Source organism: Ochlerotatus camptorhynchus, unplaced genomic scaffold, assembly GCF_037179485.1.
Source record: "Ochlerotatus camptorhynchus isolate MF236.1 unplaced genomic scaffold, CSIRO-AGI_Acam_v1.1 ptg000306l, whole genome shotgun sequence".
NCBI classification, from domain to species: domain Eukaryota; kingdom Metazoa; phylum Arthropoda; class Insecta; order Diptera; family Culicidae; genus Ochlerotatus; species Ochlerotatus camptorhynchus.
Window position 1 is genome coordinate 1,208,658 of NW_027040794.1, and position 20,644 is coordinate 1,229,301.

The 20,644-nt window shown below is 38.2% G+C and overlaps 1 protein-coding gene across 6 annotated transcripts in view; it reads right to left on the reverse strand.

Moving 5' to 3' along the window:
• nolo (no long nerve cord) overlaps positions 1 to 20,644 on the reverse strand; it is a 777,697-nt gene that overhangs the window by 124,179 nt on the left and 632,874 nt on the right. For all 6 annotated transcript variants that reach the window (XR_010518214.1, XM_065229032.1, XM_065229034.1 and 3 more), the window contains 3 exons: positions 19,839 to 19,991; positions 19,627 to 19,754; positions 8,212 to 8,389 (listed from right to left, as the gene is read on the reverse strand). Coding sequence is in view for 5 of the 6 variants with exons in the window: in XM_065229032.1 (XP_065085104.1) it covers positions 8,212 to 8,389; positions 19,627 to 19,754; positions 19,839 to 19,991 (459 nt within the window). In the remaining variant the exon portion in view is untranslated. The remainder of the gene's footprint in view (positions 1 to 8,211; positions 8,390 to 19,626; positions 19,755 to 19,838; positions 19,992 to 20,644) is intronic.

Below are 20,644 nucleotides of genomic sequence, written 5' to 3' on the forward strand. Positions count from 1 at the left end.
TCTATGAAGATAATCGATCATCGCGTATACGCCCTTATGCATGATCACTGTCGAAATACACATTCTCGTCGTTCAGCCAACACGTTATTTCATCCGGATCGCACTCGGATCGCCTTACCTGTAGCTGAGCCTGTTATGCATAGGACGAACGATTTCCTGACTTATTCGCATCCGATATGCACCGTAGAAAGCTATTTGGAAGTTCCTGATCTCTTCAACCTACCCAACTAACAATTTTCGCAATGTAAACGCTTTACTCATTTCATTTATACAGCCTCAAGCTGTATTCAAATGTCATACGATATGAGGAAACCTTTAGTCAACCTCTATACAAGCAAATCTGGCTGTTGTGACGGTTGGGACAAGCTCTTATTGAATACCCATTTACGGTTCTAAACAGCTGTTATCCTGCTGTTTAGTTGTATGTGAACTTGAAAGGCGCTTACTCAACCTTTACCCGATTATCCAATAATCACTTCACAGCTTTCTCTTGACGCTAGGTTAAATATTGTTTACGCTTTTTTTGTTGAAGGAATTTATCATGTTTATTTCACTGCGAATCAAATGAACCGAAATAATTTATAAGCACACCATTAAACTATTTACGCTGTACCGGAACCTGCAATCGAACTCTAGACGAACGCATTGGCGACCTTGATAATACTAACTTCGCTACACTCTTCTACAACAAGATTGCTGAGTAGAGGCTTTATAATAGTCACTTTTCTCGACTAGTTAATTCAACTTTCTAAAGGAGCAGAGTAAAGCTGTAAAACTGCACAATGCTAAAAATAAACCTAGTTGATAGCTTCCTAAGTAGCGCTAACACAATTTATTAGATGAGTACAGGTTGTTTAGTTGTTTAAAACGCACTTTTGATGTTTATGTTATTCAGCAAGAGTGATTGGTTGTGTAGAAGCCAGAAAATAAGTAATATATTCGCTTTATTAGCTTTGTTTTGAAGCTAACAGTTGAATGTTGATTAATATTTGCAAAGAAGTGACATTAGCGTTTATTGGGTGATGTTATTCAGTGCGACTGATAAATTGAATAATGGTTGTGAAAAAGTTGAGTAAACGCTCTCCAAAACTATTTTGCTAACTTCTGCTTGAAGCAGTATCTGCAGCTTTGTTTCAGCTACTTTACAGCACAACGCTGGGAAAGTTGGTTTATAAAGCTGAACATGTTAGTTGGGCAGTCCCGCCTGCAGACATCGTTCAACACAGTCGTATTGGTCCTGTGGTTGATGGATACGAAGGGGTCTTCCAAACAGCTTGCCCAGGCAAGTATATTTTTTTAACATTGGCCATACTTTGACTATATGTTTAGTATTACTTATTCGTGAAGTCAACGATTTACATAGTTGAAGATGCTAATTTCAAATATCAGACTAAAGTGGTAATTTTTATACGATAGATGAGGAGATGAAAGTATAAAATTGATATTATTACTGTCATTGGTCGAAAGGTACAGTAGCAGCACCTGTAACCGTGTCCCTCGAGATTGTCAAGTCAACGATGACAGGAGCACATACCGTGGTAAAGATAACAAAAGCCGCAATTTCCAAAATCTACAACTGGATGGCTTCCTTCAGATAACAACTTAAGTACGGTAAAAATCGATAAAACTGTTTCAAACACATCGTCGGTACTTGAGCGTGTCGGTGATCATCTCTTTTTGCCAGTGGTGGCAGGGAGGAATACCTCTTACCATCCCTCTCCAACGGGGGAGTTTGGTAATGAGAGATGATCAAACCGATGTGTACCTTCCTAAAGTTGTTCTTGCTCGCTTTCAATTCTCTATATGCAATTTTCACACTTTTAACTATCAATTCTATACTTTCATCATTCATACATTTCACTATCGTATAAAAATTACCCCTTTAGTCTGTTATTTGAAATTAGCATCTTCAACTATTGAACATACTCTGCGTGACGATTCTTCCCACAACCTCAGCCACTCCGTGGATTTTACGATTAACATCAACTCTCAACTTGATAAATCAGCTGCACCCGAAAATTGATTATCGACCCTGGGGCGCATCGTGAACGGCACTTAGGAAGCTCCTAATCTCTCTGACCCGGTCCCGCCATTTGCTGCCTGCGCTCACCACAGTCACCACCAGTCCTGTGGTCGAAAGTAGAGAGAGGGCTTCCCAGCCTGCTTTATCAGCAATGTACAGCGTGAAAACAGAAGTTGTTACAGCGATTGGTTGTTGTTGTTGGTGGTGAGATGGATGGCGGTGATGATGATAATAGAGATGCATTAATGAAGCGGTTGGTTGTAATGCAAGAGGATTCATTCTTAACTTTTTTTTCCTTGATTTTTTTTTCCGTCTATCTTGTTTTCCGTGCTGAGCATTAATGCTACCAACGCCAGGGAGGCAGCTCCTACACCTGGACCCTACCTATCGACCCATCAACTCATGAACCAGGGACCAACAGCTTTACTTCCCATCCGAAGGAAGGCGTGATCAGAGATGTTATGCCTCAGAACATCCCGGCGGCGCCGACTGGATTGAACCCAGGACTGCTGAGGTGAGAGGTAATCACGCTTACCACTACACCATCAGCACTGCTATTTTTAAGCACCGCTCAAAGGAAAAAGTTAACTTTTTATTTATATCCTACACAGATAAAAATTCTGAATAATTGTGACGTAAACATTCATTCACGTAGACTTGTATTTCATTTCACGCAATCGAGCAACTTGCAAACAATGTTGTTAACGAAGATGGGCTTTTGTATACAATATTTGCTACATTGCATGAAATGTGTCAGAAATTTACATGATATATAATGTAAACGTATATGATATGTGACGCTCCATTTATGTGCATCATATTGAACAGAAATTTACACTACTTTTTCGAACTGTGTAGTCTTACAATTACTCATTATTGTTACGTTCATATTGTTGAGGATGGTCTTCTGAAGACCAATCATGGCTAAAATTAAAAGACCGGGCTCTAGGAAAAAGTTCCACATTTGGCTTTTTTGGACAAACAGTGCAGCGTTCTCTGACAACAAGGCCTTCCAGAAAGTATAAGCACAGTTTATGATTGAAATAAAATAACGTTATGTTAAGAAACTAAAAATTTTATTTTAAATTTAATATATTATTTTCTTTCAAATGGATGAAAATAATCCACAGTTCCTTTAATCGTATGCCAAGGAACAAACTTTTGATCTGACGGTGCCTATGAGCTTCAGCACAGATTCCTTGGTAATGATTTTAGCTACACATCTGTCCAGTCTTTTTCAAATTCTTCGATTGAATTTGCTGCCTTAAAGTGATCCCGTAGATATCCCGTGGAAAGGGCCCAAAAAGTTTTAATTGACCGGGCCTCAGGACAATTCGGAGGTTTTATCTTTTTTGGCTTCTGTGTCTTTTGCGTACACGCTTAGCTACGATTACCTAAAATTATCGGTAAAAAGTTATCGGTATTTTTTCCAATAAAAATAGTTACTTTTTACTTTAAATAGGCTATTTTTTACAATAAATTAGGTGATATTTAACGTTAATTATTAGTAATCCATGATTACCGATAATTTTGGTATGTGCACTTTCTTCGATTATTTACCTACCGATTTCTACCGATATAAAGATATTCTTTACCGACTTTATGGTATGTGCATCTTAGCGTGTAGTACATTGACGCCAAATCGGACCAAAATAGTACTGAGCCATCATGTTGACAGATCAAGGGGCGCAGACGCCGATTCAAACACCTCCAAACGTAAATTGTTCATCGTCTCCTTCGTCACAAATGGCTTTGACAACTTGCCACGCTCACCTGGTCTTCTTACTAAATTTTTCGGTAAACATTTACTTATCGGCGTCGCCAACTTCCTGACCATCACGGACTTTGTAGTCCCGAAAGCGTCTGGTGGTCAAATTTGACGTATGTTTCATCGTCCATGATAACACACGCCAATTTTCCACACAGCAGGCTATCATATAGCTTCCGAGCCCTCGGTTTGACCGATGCGGCCAGTCTTCACGAAACATAGACGGCGTTGAGCTTGAGTTTCAATTTCTTCAGTGCACGTTCATTGAACGCGTATGTTACCTATCGAACTCAGGTGTACTCTGCACATCGCACGTGATACTTCGTACCTGTATGCAAGTGTGAACATTGAGGCTTGCTATGTTGCAACAGAAAGGGCAGACGAAATCGATGAACACTTCTTATACACCTTTAGCCTACACATCTTTCAGAGTAATAACAGACGAGAGGTGAACATACCAGTCTGATTCACTCAAAGTTCATGGTTCGAGCTTGAATTATTCCGTTTTACACGCTAACTTGAAAGTACCCATTAATGGTTGAAAAATACCCATTTTGAAGAAAAGTGGCTTAACTCATTAAATGAGTAAATGTTTTACCCATTAATGAGTATCTGTTACCCATTAATGAGTAATTGTTAATCATTAATGGGTAACAGATACTCATTAATGGGTAAAATTGTTTAATCATTAATGAGTTAAGCCACTTTTCTTCAAAATGGGTCTTTTTTTACTCATTAATGAGTACTTTCAAGTTAGCGTGTATAATTCTTTTTAATATCATCCATTCTTTCCAACGCTGAAGCAAGCGATGTTCGAACGTAAACATTGCGCTCCTGCTGGGGTGCAAGTTCACTTGCCTGAGTGCATGCATGAACATAGAGTGAATGTGAGGTGAGTGAGGTAAGTGCAAAAGCCTGCTTGCACATCAGTGTTATGCTGCACCTTGAAGACTGGATGCGGCTTGTTTCTGACTCCGTTTCAGATTCTTTTACTTCTTGAACGTTTTCAGCCTGTTTCTTGCTTTGGCACGTTGGACAAACTCTTCGATGTTCTAAATTTTTTGGCCAAATCTCGAACAGAGGCACTTTTCTTATTGGCGAAAGCTTCCTGTTCAGCTTTCGGTTCATCGGTCCCGGTTCACGGTGAATCCTCGAAGGTAACTTCCGAATGGCTGGTTTGGACTGCTCCGATACTTACTTTCTCCATTTTCGCCAACTTCTTCATTGATAGGTTGGGAATAGTGCACCATTTGTGCACGATCTGTTTACGTTTTTCGGGGAAATGTCTCGCATTGTGATGATCTTATTTAAAAAAAAAAATGCACTTTGCACCAGGGTGCCTTCCATTCATTTTGGCTAAGATAATGTTTTATGCAATTATGGAATAATAAAATTATATGATAATATTTTGTTTATGTAAGCAACAAGAAAATATTGTGAAGTTTGTGTCTGACGCATAATTCCTGAAAATGTTGGTACATTTGCGTCGCAATAAGCGATTTTGTCATTTATCTCACCCACTCTTTGCTCTTCATTCTTCGCGAAAAGGCGATCAGAAAATCGCTTATTGTGACTCTGTTAAAGCTAAAGTTGCATGTTTTGTGTGTCAAACATAAACTTTACAGTCTTTTCTTGTAACTTACACATACAAAATATTATGATAATATCTTATTATTCCATAATTTCATAAAACATGTTTTTCGCCCAAATGAATGGAAGGCACCCTGCTTTGCACACACAAACTTGTTGAGCAAAAGTAAACAACAGTACACATTGATGAAAAGCTGATAAAATTCATCGGGGTAGAAATGGTGGCGAGTTGAAAGTGTGCTGTGCCCAGTATGGCACACTGTTCGACACGTAGGGCACTCGTTGACAATTATGACACAAACAATATAATACAAATCGGCAGCACTGTTGAGTTTTGTCAATCGTACTCATTACTATGGTTACTGCTTTGTGCACTTCAAAGAGGAGCTGGTGACGAAATTGAAAAAATAAAATAAAAATAAAGATCGAATGGTCATAAATGCTTCCAAGTAGGACTTCACAATATGCAGCAAGAGATTACAAAATCCGTCACGCTTTCCCTCGTTTCTCCGTTGTGCGCTTTATGAAATTGCGGAATTCGTGTACCACGAACGAATGACGCTACGTATTTAGGTTGCATACTTATGTGATCAATCGTCCCCATAGTGTGCGAGATATTCGGGGATTTGAGGTTTAGAAGCGATACAAATATAACATCCACAAGTTTTTCGATTTGTGCACGCCCCCCCCCCCCCTCCGTCCCAACCAACAAAGTCACGCTTTTCGCGTACCTATTACACATACTATCGCAAACTCGATCATCCCTTAGGTGAGAGTTTCTCCAGATAAGATCCAAACCAAACGAATTATATCCTAGAGGTTGAATATTCCATCTAAGCAATTTTCCGATGGTCTGATAAATAAATAATGAAGAATGCATGTTTTTTAAGTTCATTTGCGTTTTAATTTATAAATTCTTATGACAACTTAATTGCGAAGTAACACATCTGCTGATTAAAAATTTTGGATCCTGGAACCGTGGAATTATCATTACTCAATTCAAAATCAAGCTTACTGTTCATGGAAAATGTTTCTAAAAAGTAATCTTTCAGACTGGTGGCACAATTTGACAAAATTTATCGTACTTTTCCAAAGCACTGATAAATAAAGGGCTAATCCTCAAGCAAAACCAGAAGGAATTTTCACTGCCTTTTTGGCACTAGGTTCCATCTTTTTTTTAACTAGTTCGTTTATTTACTAGGTTCAGTCGTGTGTGACACTTTGCGGAGCCACAATCAGTAATGTTTGATTTACATTTTAAATAGCAGTATTTCTAGTTTGACTATATGTTTTTAGTATTACTTCTACGTGAAGTCAACGATTTACATAGTTGAAGATGCTAATTACAAATAACAGACTGTAGTGGTAATTTTTATACGATAGATGGAGTAGATGAAAGCATAGAGTTGATAGTTCCGTTAGAGTACGGCAGTGTGAAGATTGTATATAGATATTAGACAAGCGAGCTAGGACAACTTTTAAGGAAGGTACAAATGGGGTAAACAATAGTTGCAATTTCCAAACCTACGACTGGATGCCTTCCTTCAAATAACAACTGAAGTGCGGTAAAAAATCGGTAGAACTGTTTCAAACACACAGTTGGTACATGAGCGGGTCGGTTTTCATCTCGTTTTGCCAGTGGTGGCGGGGGGGGGGGGACACCCCTCACCATCCCTCTCCAAAGGGGGAGTTTGGTAAAGAGAGATGAAAAAACCGATTTGTACCTTCCTTAAAAGTTGTCCTAGCTCGCTTGTCTAATATCTATATACAATCTTCACACTGCCGTACTCTAACGGAACTATCAACTCTATGCTTTCATCTACTCCATCTATCGTATAAAAATTACCACTACAGTCTGTTATTTGAAATTAGCATCTTCAACTAAGTATTTCTAGGTTAGTATTGGGTACCAATTACTCGTGGCGGGCTCGAGGTTAATAGGTAACACTTTCAATTGGAAGGATCTAGGTAGGAAACTGGTTTCTGAAGCCTCCTTCAGATACTACTACTTAAATTTAAAAAAAAACAGCAAATACAAGCCGAATGATCAAATATTTTGTTTCGAACCATAAGAAATCCAAGGCAAAAGCACATAATGCTCATTATGCTTGTTCACTATGTACCTCCTTTAAAAAAGCATGAAATAAAGTTCATGTATGCTTTTATCGAAGGGTGATAATCTCATTTTGGAGCAAAACATCGAGGAATTTTGAGAAAAAATCTCTCTATCCGCTACGTTGCCTTGGTCGATTTGTGAGCAGTACATACAGTTCTCAAACCGGGCGTCAGGACATTGATTAACACACAGAGAGAAGGCTTGTTTTTAAATGACTTTTGAATCCAATGAGTTATCCAGAGATTGATGCTGGGTCTTATCCATTTCATCATGAGTCGTTTTTATTTGTTCTTAGGCCCTTGTGAGAAGCTGATGGCATACTTTTGACAACAAAAAGCCCAAACTACCTTGAGACGACAATAACGTAGCATCTCAACACCCTGAAATAAATCATATAGGCTGCAAAGCTTCGAAGTGGGATCTGTTCAAAATAACGGTATATCACGGAGTTTTCTGTGTTTTTTCGACACTCATGCATAGTTTGAAATAAATATCACTCCTGCATTTTTCGGTTTTTAAATCCTGCATCCAGATTGTTAAACTCCAAGCTTCTGGAAATCTCGCGAATCAAGAAAAACTCTCGACATTCATGATTTCCCAGAAAGGACCCTTTGTTCAAGACGATATAAAATTAATCTGGTCCATACTGTAAGTCATTTACCAAAACACCACTCCAACACGAGAAATTTGTTCGTTTTGTTAGCATTCACTTACCTGACACTTGCCCTGGATGCACATGTCCAAACTTCCGGGTCGGCACCTGGTTCCATCCTGCACTCGGTTCGAGAGTTGCACTATAACGCTGGGTTCATCGTCCCCCACCACCGGTGGGAAGGACTCACTGACGGAAGCCGAATCAGGCATATCCTCCAGCAAATGTTGAGGTCGGCCCCTGTAAGAAAAAAAAATGAAATATTGTAATTAAACTGGCTTCTGATTTTTGCAGATCACTTTCTGGCCATTGTAAATAAATTTTTCCCAAAATAGAAACGGACCCTTAAGCTTTCATGTTTCATGAGAATCAGAAAAGTTTCCTCCCACGGAACAAGGCAAAAGTAAATGTTTTCTTAGGAAACATTTCCTTCGAACACCTACTCCGTTGTAGCCACTCTGGAAGGATCGGATAACACAAACCGAACGGACTGTGTCTGACTTTGGAAATAACCCTTTGGCAGTTCTACATTATGCTTGTGCTCTTTCAAACTTGAGCTGGAAAGTTATTCTTCCGAAGAGTGGATCGAGCAAAATGGGGTTCGAGATGTTCAATTTTCAATTTTCGCAATTGTAGAAATCAATCGATGCGATGGATTATCTGGATACATTTTAGACATCCAGATCCATTATTTTAGTATTTGCTTTAACATTCCTGTTTGCTCCAGGAAATTGGAGGAGCCAGTGTTAAGTACACAATGGAAAGATCGAAGTGAGTTGAGATGTATCGTATCGATTGCGAGAGAGTTAAATTTTTTAAAGACTTGTATCCTCTGTGAGAGCCTCAGGTAACCGTGTCAGCTAAAGCATGGTTCTACCAAGCTGGAGGCGGCGAGTTGAATTCGCGATACGGTCTAGAAAATTCATTCGGGTCGGAAATTCTCTCGGCTTCCGTAGACATAGAGTATCTTTGTGTTTGTCACACAGTATACAACTTCATGCATTGGTGGACATAGAAATATAATCTTCATTTTATTTTCAGGAACGATTTAATTAAGCCCAGATTTCAGGATGCTTGGATGTTTTGAATTCAATAATCTGATTGAAAAACACAAGTTATTACATTGAGTTACATAGGGTATTGCGCTACTTCGTCGTAATTGGCCATCCGTTCTATCGAACAGAAATCATCAATAATATCCATGATTTCACCGTACACAAATCAATAATACATTGCGTTTATTTCGATGCGTTAGGTCATAAGCTACAACACAAAGCTTAAACGAGTGCGTTGTATGAATGTTTAAACTCATTGTTCTCAAAACAGAAGAAGTGCTCCTAGCAAACCAATTTTTTCTGTCTTCATTCGTAGAACGAAGAAAAACCCAGAAATATCAATGGCATTTCAATGCGTGAAGACGGAATTGAAACTCGTATTACGAATTTTAAATCAAGAAGCAGGGTTAATTTTTTTACAATATCTCAATAATTTGTGACTCTTTATCAAATCCAACAGTACGTATAGAAAAGTAAACAAATTTGAAAGTAGAATCACTCCATTTTCGAGTTCCTATCCTTTCAAAAACGAAAGGTTAAGTGTGGGTTATGCTTAGTAGGACGGAAATTAGATTCAAAACAGGAAATATAGTCGACTGGAAACGTATGAATGATGAAGAACAATCCATTTGATAGATTTTAACCAAAATTCTAAATGAACGTAACATTCATGGTTAATGAAGTACTAAACAAAAGTGAAGATAAATTCATCCCTACTGTAATGTATAAACCTATTCTAGCTGTCGCGTCTCAGAGATTTACAGTCTTGGATTGTAACGTCGTTCGTTTATTTCGTTTAAATTTTAAGTCTAGTTTGGAATAACTATGGTTAGTAATTGAATCCCATATTTAATTAAGAATTTCAATGTAATAAAAAAAGGAGTGATTCGTTTCCAAATTCAAAATAACAAAAGTGTCTTGGCTACGTGCACTTGTCGGGATTGTTTAGCATGATTTATTTCCAATGCAATTTAGCAAAATGCTTCGTGATACGTACATTTGTCGGGATTTTTATGGCAACATAAAAGTGGGCTTTGTAGATATGAAGCATTTATATCAAGTTAGCAGATGTATTTTTCCTTTACAGCTTGGTTAATACGTGAAAGATATAGAATTCAAATGAACACCTGAGTAAAATGGCGAAGCCGAACATTGATTTTTCGCACCAGATCCGATCCTTTTATCTTTAAGAAATTCCGTGGTTTCTTCGGAAAAGAAATTCTAGTCTCTGGCATTTCGCTAACAAATTGGATGGAGAGCAATAGTGTTTGACGTGGTTTTCAAGTTCGTCAGTCAAGTGTGAACTCAGTGAAATTCGATCAAAACTGATAATGATTTTTCTTGCCTGAAGCAAGTAGTTCCCGTTTAAAAAGCTCGTTCAACGGGCTTTTTTTGTATGGGCTGGAATTTTTCGGCGAGTTTGGCATCCATCGTCGCCGGACCGTCTGGTTTCTGGTGGCGTCAACTTGGTCACCATTTCTGTCCTTTGGATTCTGGCATGCATTGCGATGGCCCGCCTTTTGTAGGTAGTTAAACGGAGTGTCGTGAAGTCGCTAGTTCGATTTAGCGAAATATTCCCCAGCCAATTGCGTACCTCGGTTCGGATTTTAACCAAAGAGGGGGGAGATTTCATTGCATCTCGGGCGGTCATAGCTGAAACATAGTACGCGAAGCCGTGTGACGGTACGTTGGTCTCTCTCCTCAGCGGAGCGAATCTTCCGGGAAAAGCTCGACTCCGTCGATGCTCAGCTCTCTCGAAAGTAAATCGGAAGCCTTCCGTCCAGCCGCCACTACCTGCGCACATCTAATTTCGGCCATACTGCACGCGGGTTACCTTTCGTCGCTGCACGCCATTTCCGAAGCTAGATCGGCACCATTCCGAGACCGCCACCATCATCACATGTCGTCGGAAGGGCAACAGTCCATCGCCAGGACCTTGGTAAGGTCACCGGCCGCCATTGCCACTCCATCAGTCACCATCACCGTTTCGTCCGTCGCCATCATTGCAACGCAAAAAAAAAAACCTGCGCAGGTATGTACGTACTTTTTTCATGGGCAAGAATAATTTGCTTTTTTGAACCGAGTTTCGTCCTACCCGAATAAATGTTGAAGAATGATGTGCATGTAGATTGAAATTTTAAGTTTTTCGGTCTGTTACTTAATTTTCCGTCACGCTTTTTTAGCTGGCTCGCTCTACATGGAGTTCATAGGCTCGTCATGGATTCGCATCAGACATATTAGTTCTAGCTTATAATTTGTGAACATCTTTGAGATTGCGGGTTTCCCTGATGGTAAATGGATCGGATAAATGTTTTCTTTCGATAAATATTAGTTTCCGTCATAAGTTTTGAATTTCATTGAGGAAGGGTTTTTAAATAATACCGTTCAAGTGTTCCTCTGAGGATAAGTCTCTAAGTCGGGCAAAGCAAACATGACCGGTGGTCTCTCGTAAAGAGAGTGGCGCTTAAGCCATCGAGTTTCATTCGAGCCTCAAGCGTTCTTCACGAACGGTTACAGGATTACTCTATTGGACTACGCGTTTCTCAATATACAATGAATCGCAACCAATCGACGTTTCACTTCAAGGCTCAAGACACTGTCATTTAATTCAGCTTCTTCTTATTTTTGAAATATTCTACAATCATCATCATTAATATAGATATACACACTAGCCATCTGCAAATGTAAAGCAAGTATTTCCTGATTGTACATGATGCTGATGATGATTGTCGCACCTCTTACCCCTACAAAGGTTTGAGGTGGACGATTTACCTTTAAAATATTTAAGTATGACATCTTAACCAGATTAGCAATCAAAAAACGAACTGGTTACAATCACAGATATACATTCCCTCGTCAAATTGCAGTTCTTTCACAGCGATGTAAATGTGAAAAGGCTTAGGCGTTCACCTTTTGGTTAACCTTTTTGCCCATTTCAAATATTCACAAGCATTCTCATCGATTAAGAGTTCATGAAAAATCATAAAAGCATTCTAATACACTAGCAACCCTGCAATCTGATGCTTATCAAATGTTAAATTCAGTCCTCTATATCCGTAATACGCGCGTGAGGCTCAAACCTTTGTAGACTACTCACATTATTTTTTTTTTATGAAATAAAATATTACAAATCCCTCCTGCTCAATAGTAATGATTAAAAAGTCATTATGACTTTCCATACAAAATACTCCGTTACAAACTTCGTCAAGATAAGAGAAATGGCTCTTATGTTGGCCTATGGATATAGGAATGGGCACATCGCTAAAAATCTGCTTTTTATCAATTTTATCTAGATAAACGCGTCATTGGGAAGGTACTATTGGATATTTTTGGTCGCTATTGAAAATTTAGTCGATTGCTGAATTTATGTATGGGCCCAAAAAAGGGGCATTTAGACCGACATTACATCCATTTTCCCTACATAATTTGTCAATTAATTAAAAAAATCACTGGATAACTGTTAAAAAAAAACAGTTGTGCAAATGTGTGAAATGCAGTGTCTCTAAAATTCTGTTGTTGCTGAACGTTTGATATGTCTAGGCATCGAATTGACAAACATCTTTTCCTTTAACATATAATGAATTTTGAGAAGCACAAGTCAAGAAATGTGGTGTTCTAATTTCAAGCGTGTTTCTAGTATTATTTCTATGAAAGTAACTTCCTCTTTCAATTCGATCACACAAATATCGAGGCAGCAAACCGTTAACTACTTTAAAAATGAACGCCAATCAAATATAAAATTCTTTGCTTCACCGATAACCATTGTAAGGCGTCTAGCATCAAAGTTGAGGAAGTGATTCTAATACGCCTTAAAATCAAACACATGATTTTATACTGCAAGCGATATAGTCTCGATATTTGTGTTTCATTGGCCAGAAAAGAAATGGAAGTGCAAAAGTCTATATGAGGAGAGATGATTGATTTGTATAGCTGTATTTTACTGGCAATAGTTGAATCGTTTTTAAATCGACATAGAATTCCATACTTCATGGAATTTTTTTTTTATGATATTGTCAAAGTGAGAGTTGAACTTAAGGTTGTCATCAATAATCACGCCAAGATATTTAATCTCTCAAACGCGATCGATAGCCTCATCATGAATTACAACAGATACGTTTTCATTTACTCGATTGCGCAAGACTATCATAAATTTAGTTTTAATTGCATTCAATTCCAACTTGTACTTCAACCATCTACTTTGAGATCTCAAATCTTCATTCAAGTGTAAAACGGCAACATATTAATCCTTAGCTGCAATGAATAACACAGTATCATGTGCAAAAAGATTAATGTCACCAAATCGTAAAACACGTCGTTTATATACATGTAGCATGCCGTTAATATACATAATAAATAACAGAGGCCCTAATACACTTCCCTGGGGCATTTTAAGGTTGCTCCTTACGGGACTGGAAACAGAATCATCAAAAACAGTCTGTTGAGTCCTGTAACACAAATAGCTTCCAAACTATTCATATGAAGTACTCGTAATTCCAAAGCGCTTGATTGTACTTAACAATAAAGGCCTAATAATTGTTTCAAAAGCGCATTTTAGATCCAAAAAAACAACAACAGTCGTATATTTACGCTCCAAGTTGTCTTTCCACTTTGTTAACACAACATTTAACGCAGTTTAACAATAATAACCTTTCTGATATTCTGATTGTTCTGGTATCCACAAAGAGTTGCTATTCAAATACTCCTACAGCTGGCCTTTAGCAACAAGATCTAAAATTTTCTGTAATGTGTGCAACATGTTGATGGGACGAAACTCTTCAATTTTAATCGTTCCGGCAACTTTTTGAATAGGAACCACAAAGGATTCCTTCCAAATTTGTGGCACATGCCCAGTCTACAGTGATTTATTAAAAAGGTCCAGCAAGATGTAACCACAAACATGAAAGCAATCATGGCCAAACTTGCGTGACATAATTAATGGATCTTCCCTTATACGAATAAAGCGTAATAGGGGAAAGGACTCCTGCGGCCTAATCGCCCATTCCGGGCCTATCGAGCAGAAAACATTAAATATATCTACACGCTTAGTTTTTTTCTACCGAGCTTGCACAGTCTTGCATAATGCTTAGGTGAATCTCAGCAATCAAATGCCACTTTTGCTGGGACCTTAGTTAAACTTTTTTTTGCCGAGATTTGCACAGCCGAGTTCGGTAGAAAAAACTAAACGTGTATGATTACCCCATAAACGAAATAATTATACGTATGGTACGATGTTTTAGTTCAAAATCTACCAAACGCAGTCAGTAAGAACACGTGATATGAATGTTTATATTCATTATTCTGGAAAACTAAAAAAGCACTCCGATAGAATCAACTTTTTCCTCCATTCGATAGGTCGAAGTGCAGCACCATTAAATTTCAATGCGTGAGGCCAAATTTCGTACCCGTAGGCTGAATTTACTGTCAAGAAGGGATGTTAAATTTTCAACAATAACTTGAAAATTTGTTACTCTTCATCAAATCTAGCGGTACGTATGGAAAGGTGACTATATTTTTTAGCTATTTCAATTTTGAAAAAAAAAAAAATCCGTTTGAAAAAGAGGGATAAAGTGTGGAATGCGAATAATAGGCCAAAAATTACCTCCAAACCCTATTAGCATTACACCAGATGACAGGCATAACGAATGTTTCCAATTATTTCAAGGAACTTTCCTCTTTTTTACTCCAAATTGTCGAATTCTTGGGAAAATTACAACTTAGCCATTTTTAAACAAATGAACTATCTGCGCATTTTGGAAATGAACGAATGTTTCAAATTGAATTGATGTTAAAATGTTGTAATTTTAATCGAATTAGATTAATTTCAATTTGCTCACGTTCTAAGATCTCACAAATTAGAGCTAAAACATATGATGATGAGACGTCACGGTTTATACATGTGTTCATGATTATCAATGTCAGCAGATCCTCATGGATACGTCATGAAGAAATGTAAACTGTGCGATGTTTATCTTTATATTGACCGTGCATATTCATGGTTCATTTTGTAAAAATAAAAAACTACTAATGGGCTCAAAAAATGCCACGCCGATTCACGCCGCCGCCAGCGGTATCGGCGTGATGCAAATGACACTGCCGCCGCCGAGCATAATTACCCCACACACCGCCGCCGACCATTTTTGAAACGGCACACACCTCTATACAAGAGTCAATGGTATAATAAGAGTCCCAGTGTTCACTCGGCTGTGGACAGAATTAGACCACTCTCAATGTGTGTCAAGCGATCGTCTGTTTACTCGGTAGCTATCATTGTGTGGTCCTCCTCATTGTTCTTCATCAGCAGTTCTTTCAGTCGATGCGTCGTCGACTTTGGAAAGCAACCGTTTCGTGATGAATGTGTGAGTGCTGACCACGTTTTGCTTGCGTCCATTGCTGCAATGGAAGTGCTCTGACCCCCGTAGGCGAATCTGCCTTACAATGAAACCACTGGAAGCGGCTCCCGTTCTGGTGGAGGAGGCTTATTGGATAGCGGAAGATAAACTATAGTTTTAAGATGTATTGTATAGTGAACAAGAATCCTCGGCTCTGTAAAGTTAATTCGATTGAGCCTTATCAAATAAATTAATAAACAAAAAACAAAATAAGAGTGAAGCCAGGAGTACCAAACAAGCAAAGTAAATAAACATTAAACAGCCAGTGAACTGCAATTATTGCATTCATTACTGACAATATTTTAGTAATTTTAGATGAAAACATTGCTTCGCTTTATTTAGTACATTGTGGTATTTCTAAGTTATACCAAGCACACTTGTTTGAACATTGTTCAGGTTCTATAATTGTTTTTGTATCCCAAAAGCTCCATTATCGACATGAAATTTTTCACTTCTACGCTTCTACATTTCACTTCTGAATGAAAGTCACCCGATGCTAACGCAAAAAATCTGGATGCCGTTTACCCTGATGACAAATAATTCACAAAGAGTGCTGATTCCTCGCAACATTTTCTCTTGGCGGGACTCTTATTATAACATCGACTCTGCAAAATACCATAATTATCCATCATCATACCACGCACAACTGTAATGCCCAGGAATCAGTTGCCATCGATAACTTCATTGATGCGAATGTCGAATTGAATTGATTCTTTGACGTAAATAGCAAACACCGCCAGTGTGTCTAGAATGTGATAAACAAGCAGCAACAATATATCCCGGAATATTATATTGAACAAAAGCTTCAATTTCTATAATTTGAGTTTCAGCTAAGAGGACGTTTTTCCTCAACAATCTGACGCGATGCTACACAGCAAAAAAAAAAATAATTTTGATATCACATCAAAGTGGATGCACTTCAATCGTGTCAAAAATAAACTGTAATATTACTTGCCAAAAAGGACATTTAATACAGTGCATGAACTGACATTACGCTGATTTTACTGCATTTGTTTATTTTTGTGGCCATAAAAACTACATGAGATTTTCGACATGATTGAAGTGCATCTTCTTGGATGTAATATTACAATTTATTTTTTGCTGTGTACGTAGTTTATTGACAATCCCGCAATATTCAAATGCAAAAAGCCGAATTGATTCACATTCCTGGAACTTGGCTACTATTTATTGAAACGCAAGCTGCTTTTCTTCTGTTCGAAAAGTCTATTATAGAGCAAACATTCAGAGCTTAATGCGGCATGGTTGACGTCCAAATTTATTTTACGTTCTTTATTCATTTTCAAACACACACTAAGAAAAATTCATGTAACTTTAGAAGCTCTGAGAGTGATATATACGAGCGTCAATTTTGACATAAATTTGAGTCATAACAGATGCGAAATATACCTCAATAAAACGTACTTTTCGTCGAGCAACGAACTTTTCAGTCTCTGAGCACTTAATATTACATGACATGTTTGTTTACGTCTTATCTTTTATGTCAAAGATGGATTCCATCACGTGTAAAATTAGTTATTTCTAAGTGTGAAATTAATACATTTCAATACAGTTGACGTTTTGTGTTGTTGAGCATCTCTCTCAATTTTTGCGATCCATACTCTTGTGCCAAAATTCTCCACATTTGAAGCATCTGAACACATTAATCGCGGGAACTATCGAGCACTGATCAAACCCTACACAAATTTTTTCGCACACAACAAACATTTATACGTATCGACATCGGCTTCGTGAAGCGTGAAGCGTGGATTTTCAAACATGTTGACATTTTTTACATTTCTTTTCTTTAACTCATTATGTTTGTATTACTCCATTGGAGGCGAACCAGCCCAAGGCTGAAAGCCTCCCTAATAAAGTTAAATAATAATAATGTTTTACTCCATGCGTGAAGTTAACGATTTACATAGCTGGAGATGCTTAACGACAAATATCAGTCTTAAAGTGTTCATTTTATTCGATAGAAGAGGAGATGAAAGTATAGAGTTGATAGTTCCGTTAGAGTACGGTGGTGTGAAAATTGTATATAGAGAGTAGAAAGCGAGCAAAGGTAAACTTTGAGGAAGGAACGAATCGGGTTAATCATCTCCGGGGGGTGATACTCCTCACCATCCCTGATATTTGTCGTTAAGCATCCCCAGCAATGTAGACTTTTTCATCTTCTTTTTTTTAAGAAGATTCTAAAAGAAGCATCCAAACGAAACTTCTCAAGAAGATTAGTATAGAACCTTCTTTTGGCAGCTAATTGTAGACGCTTGCCTGTCGCTCCGCACTTCTAACTAAAAAAAATACACGGGTAGGACAGTAAATATTAGTAGCTACGCAGTAATGGAGCCACTTTCCAAGAGTTTGTTGGAAATGCTAACATGAAGCTTTAGTGTGATAATTTATTAGAGCTAGAAAATGATCTTTAGAAGAGGGTAGGTGGATAGTTCCGTTAGAGTACGGCAGTATGAAAATTGAATAGAAGTTGAAAATGAGCGAAGGGCCATTAATGCGCCAGATTTTAAAGTTAAACGCACAACTTTTGCCTAACCCGTACGATGTACGCGGAGACTTGACTCCGTACTCTGGCGGAACTATCCACCTACCCTCTTCTAAAGCTCATTTTCTAGCTAATAAATTATCACACTAAAGCTTCATGTTAGCATTTTCAAACAACTCTGAAAATCGCTAACTTCACGTATGAAGTAACATAAAAACACTTTGAATGTAACACTTTCCAAGGTTTATGGAACAAAAAAAAAAAAAAAATAGTGTCCAAAACATGAACAATATGTGTCGAATTTATGGATCATGCATATATTTTTTTTTATGTTTTAAGGATGATTCACAATATGTTTTTGGATAGTTTGGACGGTTGCAATGTGAATGTTTTAGAAATTTTATGAAACATTTTTACAATTGTGTTACTACACACTACTAAAAAGTCATGTAAATTTCGGTTCTCTGAGACCGACACATGTAAGCGGGCTTTTTGACATAAGAATCAGTTGAAAGAAACGTGAAAATTAATTCATTCAAACGTTCTCCTCGTCGACTAGGTGATGTTTCGGTTTGAGAACACTTAATTTTACATGAAATGTTTGTTTACGTTCTATGATTTACGTCCAATATGGATTACGTCTCGTGTAAAAGTAGTTATTTCTAAGTGTGTATATTATGTAACATTTATGTGATAATATGGATAATATTGGTATTTTTTATCGATCAATCATACTTTTTAGGGATTTTCACTGGGGTTTTATGGATCATTTTGGTGTTTTTTAACGAGCATTATTAAATTTGTTGTGGATCATTTATTGGTTTTTTTTTCCAAAAGTTTGTTTGCCCTTGAAAACTATTCCACTGAACTTTGAGGTCATAAGGACCTAGCCACCATCGCAGCCTCAGTCTCTTCCGCCGTTCGCTACGACGTTGTAACCGACATGATTTAGGTAGAGAATTCACTGGAGGCTTAAAATGATACCACCGATCAGCATGGTAATGCTGTGAGAAATTTTCCACCAAATTTGGTTCACGCTGTGGGGGCAAACGAGCTACAAAATGATTTCCCAACCACCAGACGACCTGCAAAAAAGTAACCACCCAGCACGCGGAGTGTCGTGTCTACCCAAAGCCTGTAACCACAAATGAAGATGAACGGAGTGTGGCTCTGGGTTCCCCTTGGGAATCGTTTGCTCTACCATCATCGTTGCAGCATTCGTACCCGAATAAAAGTATTAAACCGGTATTAAAAGTTACGAGCAAACTGTTGAATTCAGTCGGAGTGTGGTGCAAAATTTCTCTTCCTTCGAGCTCGGCTGGTTCTAAGACTCGACGGCAATTTTTCCGGGACGCCAGACAAAACGGTGTGGCTGCAAAAATTGTTTTCGTTTCACACGAAAGATGGAATCTCGTTTGCTAAGCTTCTTGTCGAGAAAACATTCCTGACCGTGCATTGCGTATATTGACGGTGGTTGGCCACTTTGCGGAAGTAGGAACTGGGGGAAGACGTATCGCCGGGAATTAATCTTACCTGCACGTCAGAGCACACGGCTCCGAATAGTCGTAGTGGGGGGTCCACTTGAGTAGTGCTCCATCGTAGGGCACGTCGTCGTACGCTGAACACTGATGGGCCCGGAAATCCTGTTGCTCAGGGCATGGCTGAAATGGGAGGAAAAGAATATGTCGCTCTGTTAAAAGATGATTTTTTTTTCTTTTAAAAACTGGTTGGTTCGAAGAACTTACCTGCATGTTGCAGATCTTGTACCGCACGGCATCTCCTTTGCAGCCATGGGGAGCGTGACAGCGGCGCAACTGATACGCTACACCGCCGTCGCAAGATCTGGAACAGGTTGACCATTCGGTCCACGATGACCAACCCTGAGCCTTCGCACGTTTCTGAAAAAAAGAACAATATGTGAAATATACATATTTATTGATTCATGCGTATGATTGAAAAACTTGAACAGCAAAGTTTAAGGAAATTAAGTGGGCTTTTTGTTATAAATACTTTCAAGATTGAACACTCACGAATAGCATCTCAAAAGGGCGAAAATTGCCGTAAAAATGGCATGTTGAACAATAGCAAACAACTGTGCAAAGTTTCAACATAATCGTAGAAGGTCGATCAAAAAATTTAAAAAACAAAATCGTCATTTGAAATGGAACTGCTGAGCACGCAATAAGCTAATATGCGATAAGCAATTAGCTTGAAATGCAAAGAAGATGCAGAAGGTTCAAAACATTCAGAGAATTTTCAAGATTGTCTACAAAGTTCCAAAATTTCCTGCAAAGTTACACGAACTTTAGAGAAGTTCCGAAAACTCCAGCATAGTTTTCAAAGTTTAGATATTTTAAGTAATGCTCTAAGAAAATAAACTTTTGTCACTTCAGCAAAGCTCCTAGAGCTTCGGCTCAGTTGCAAGTACTCCAGCGAAGTTTAAAAATCAGCGAAGTCTCTAAAATTTCAACGAAGTTTCAAATATTGCAGCAATTTTCCAAGAACTTGAAATACACTCTTAAAATATCGGATAATTCTCGGAACTTATGAG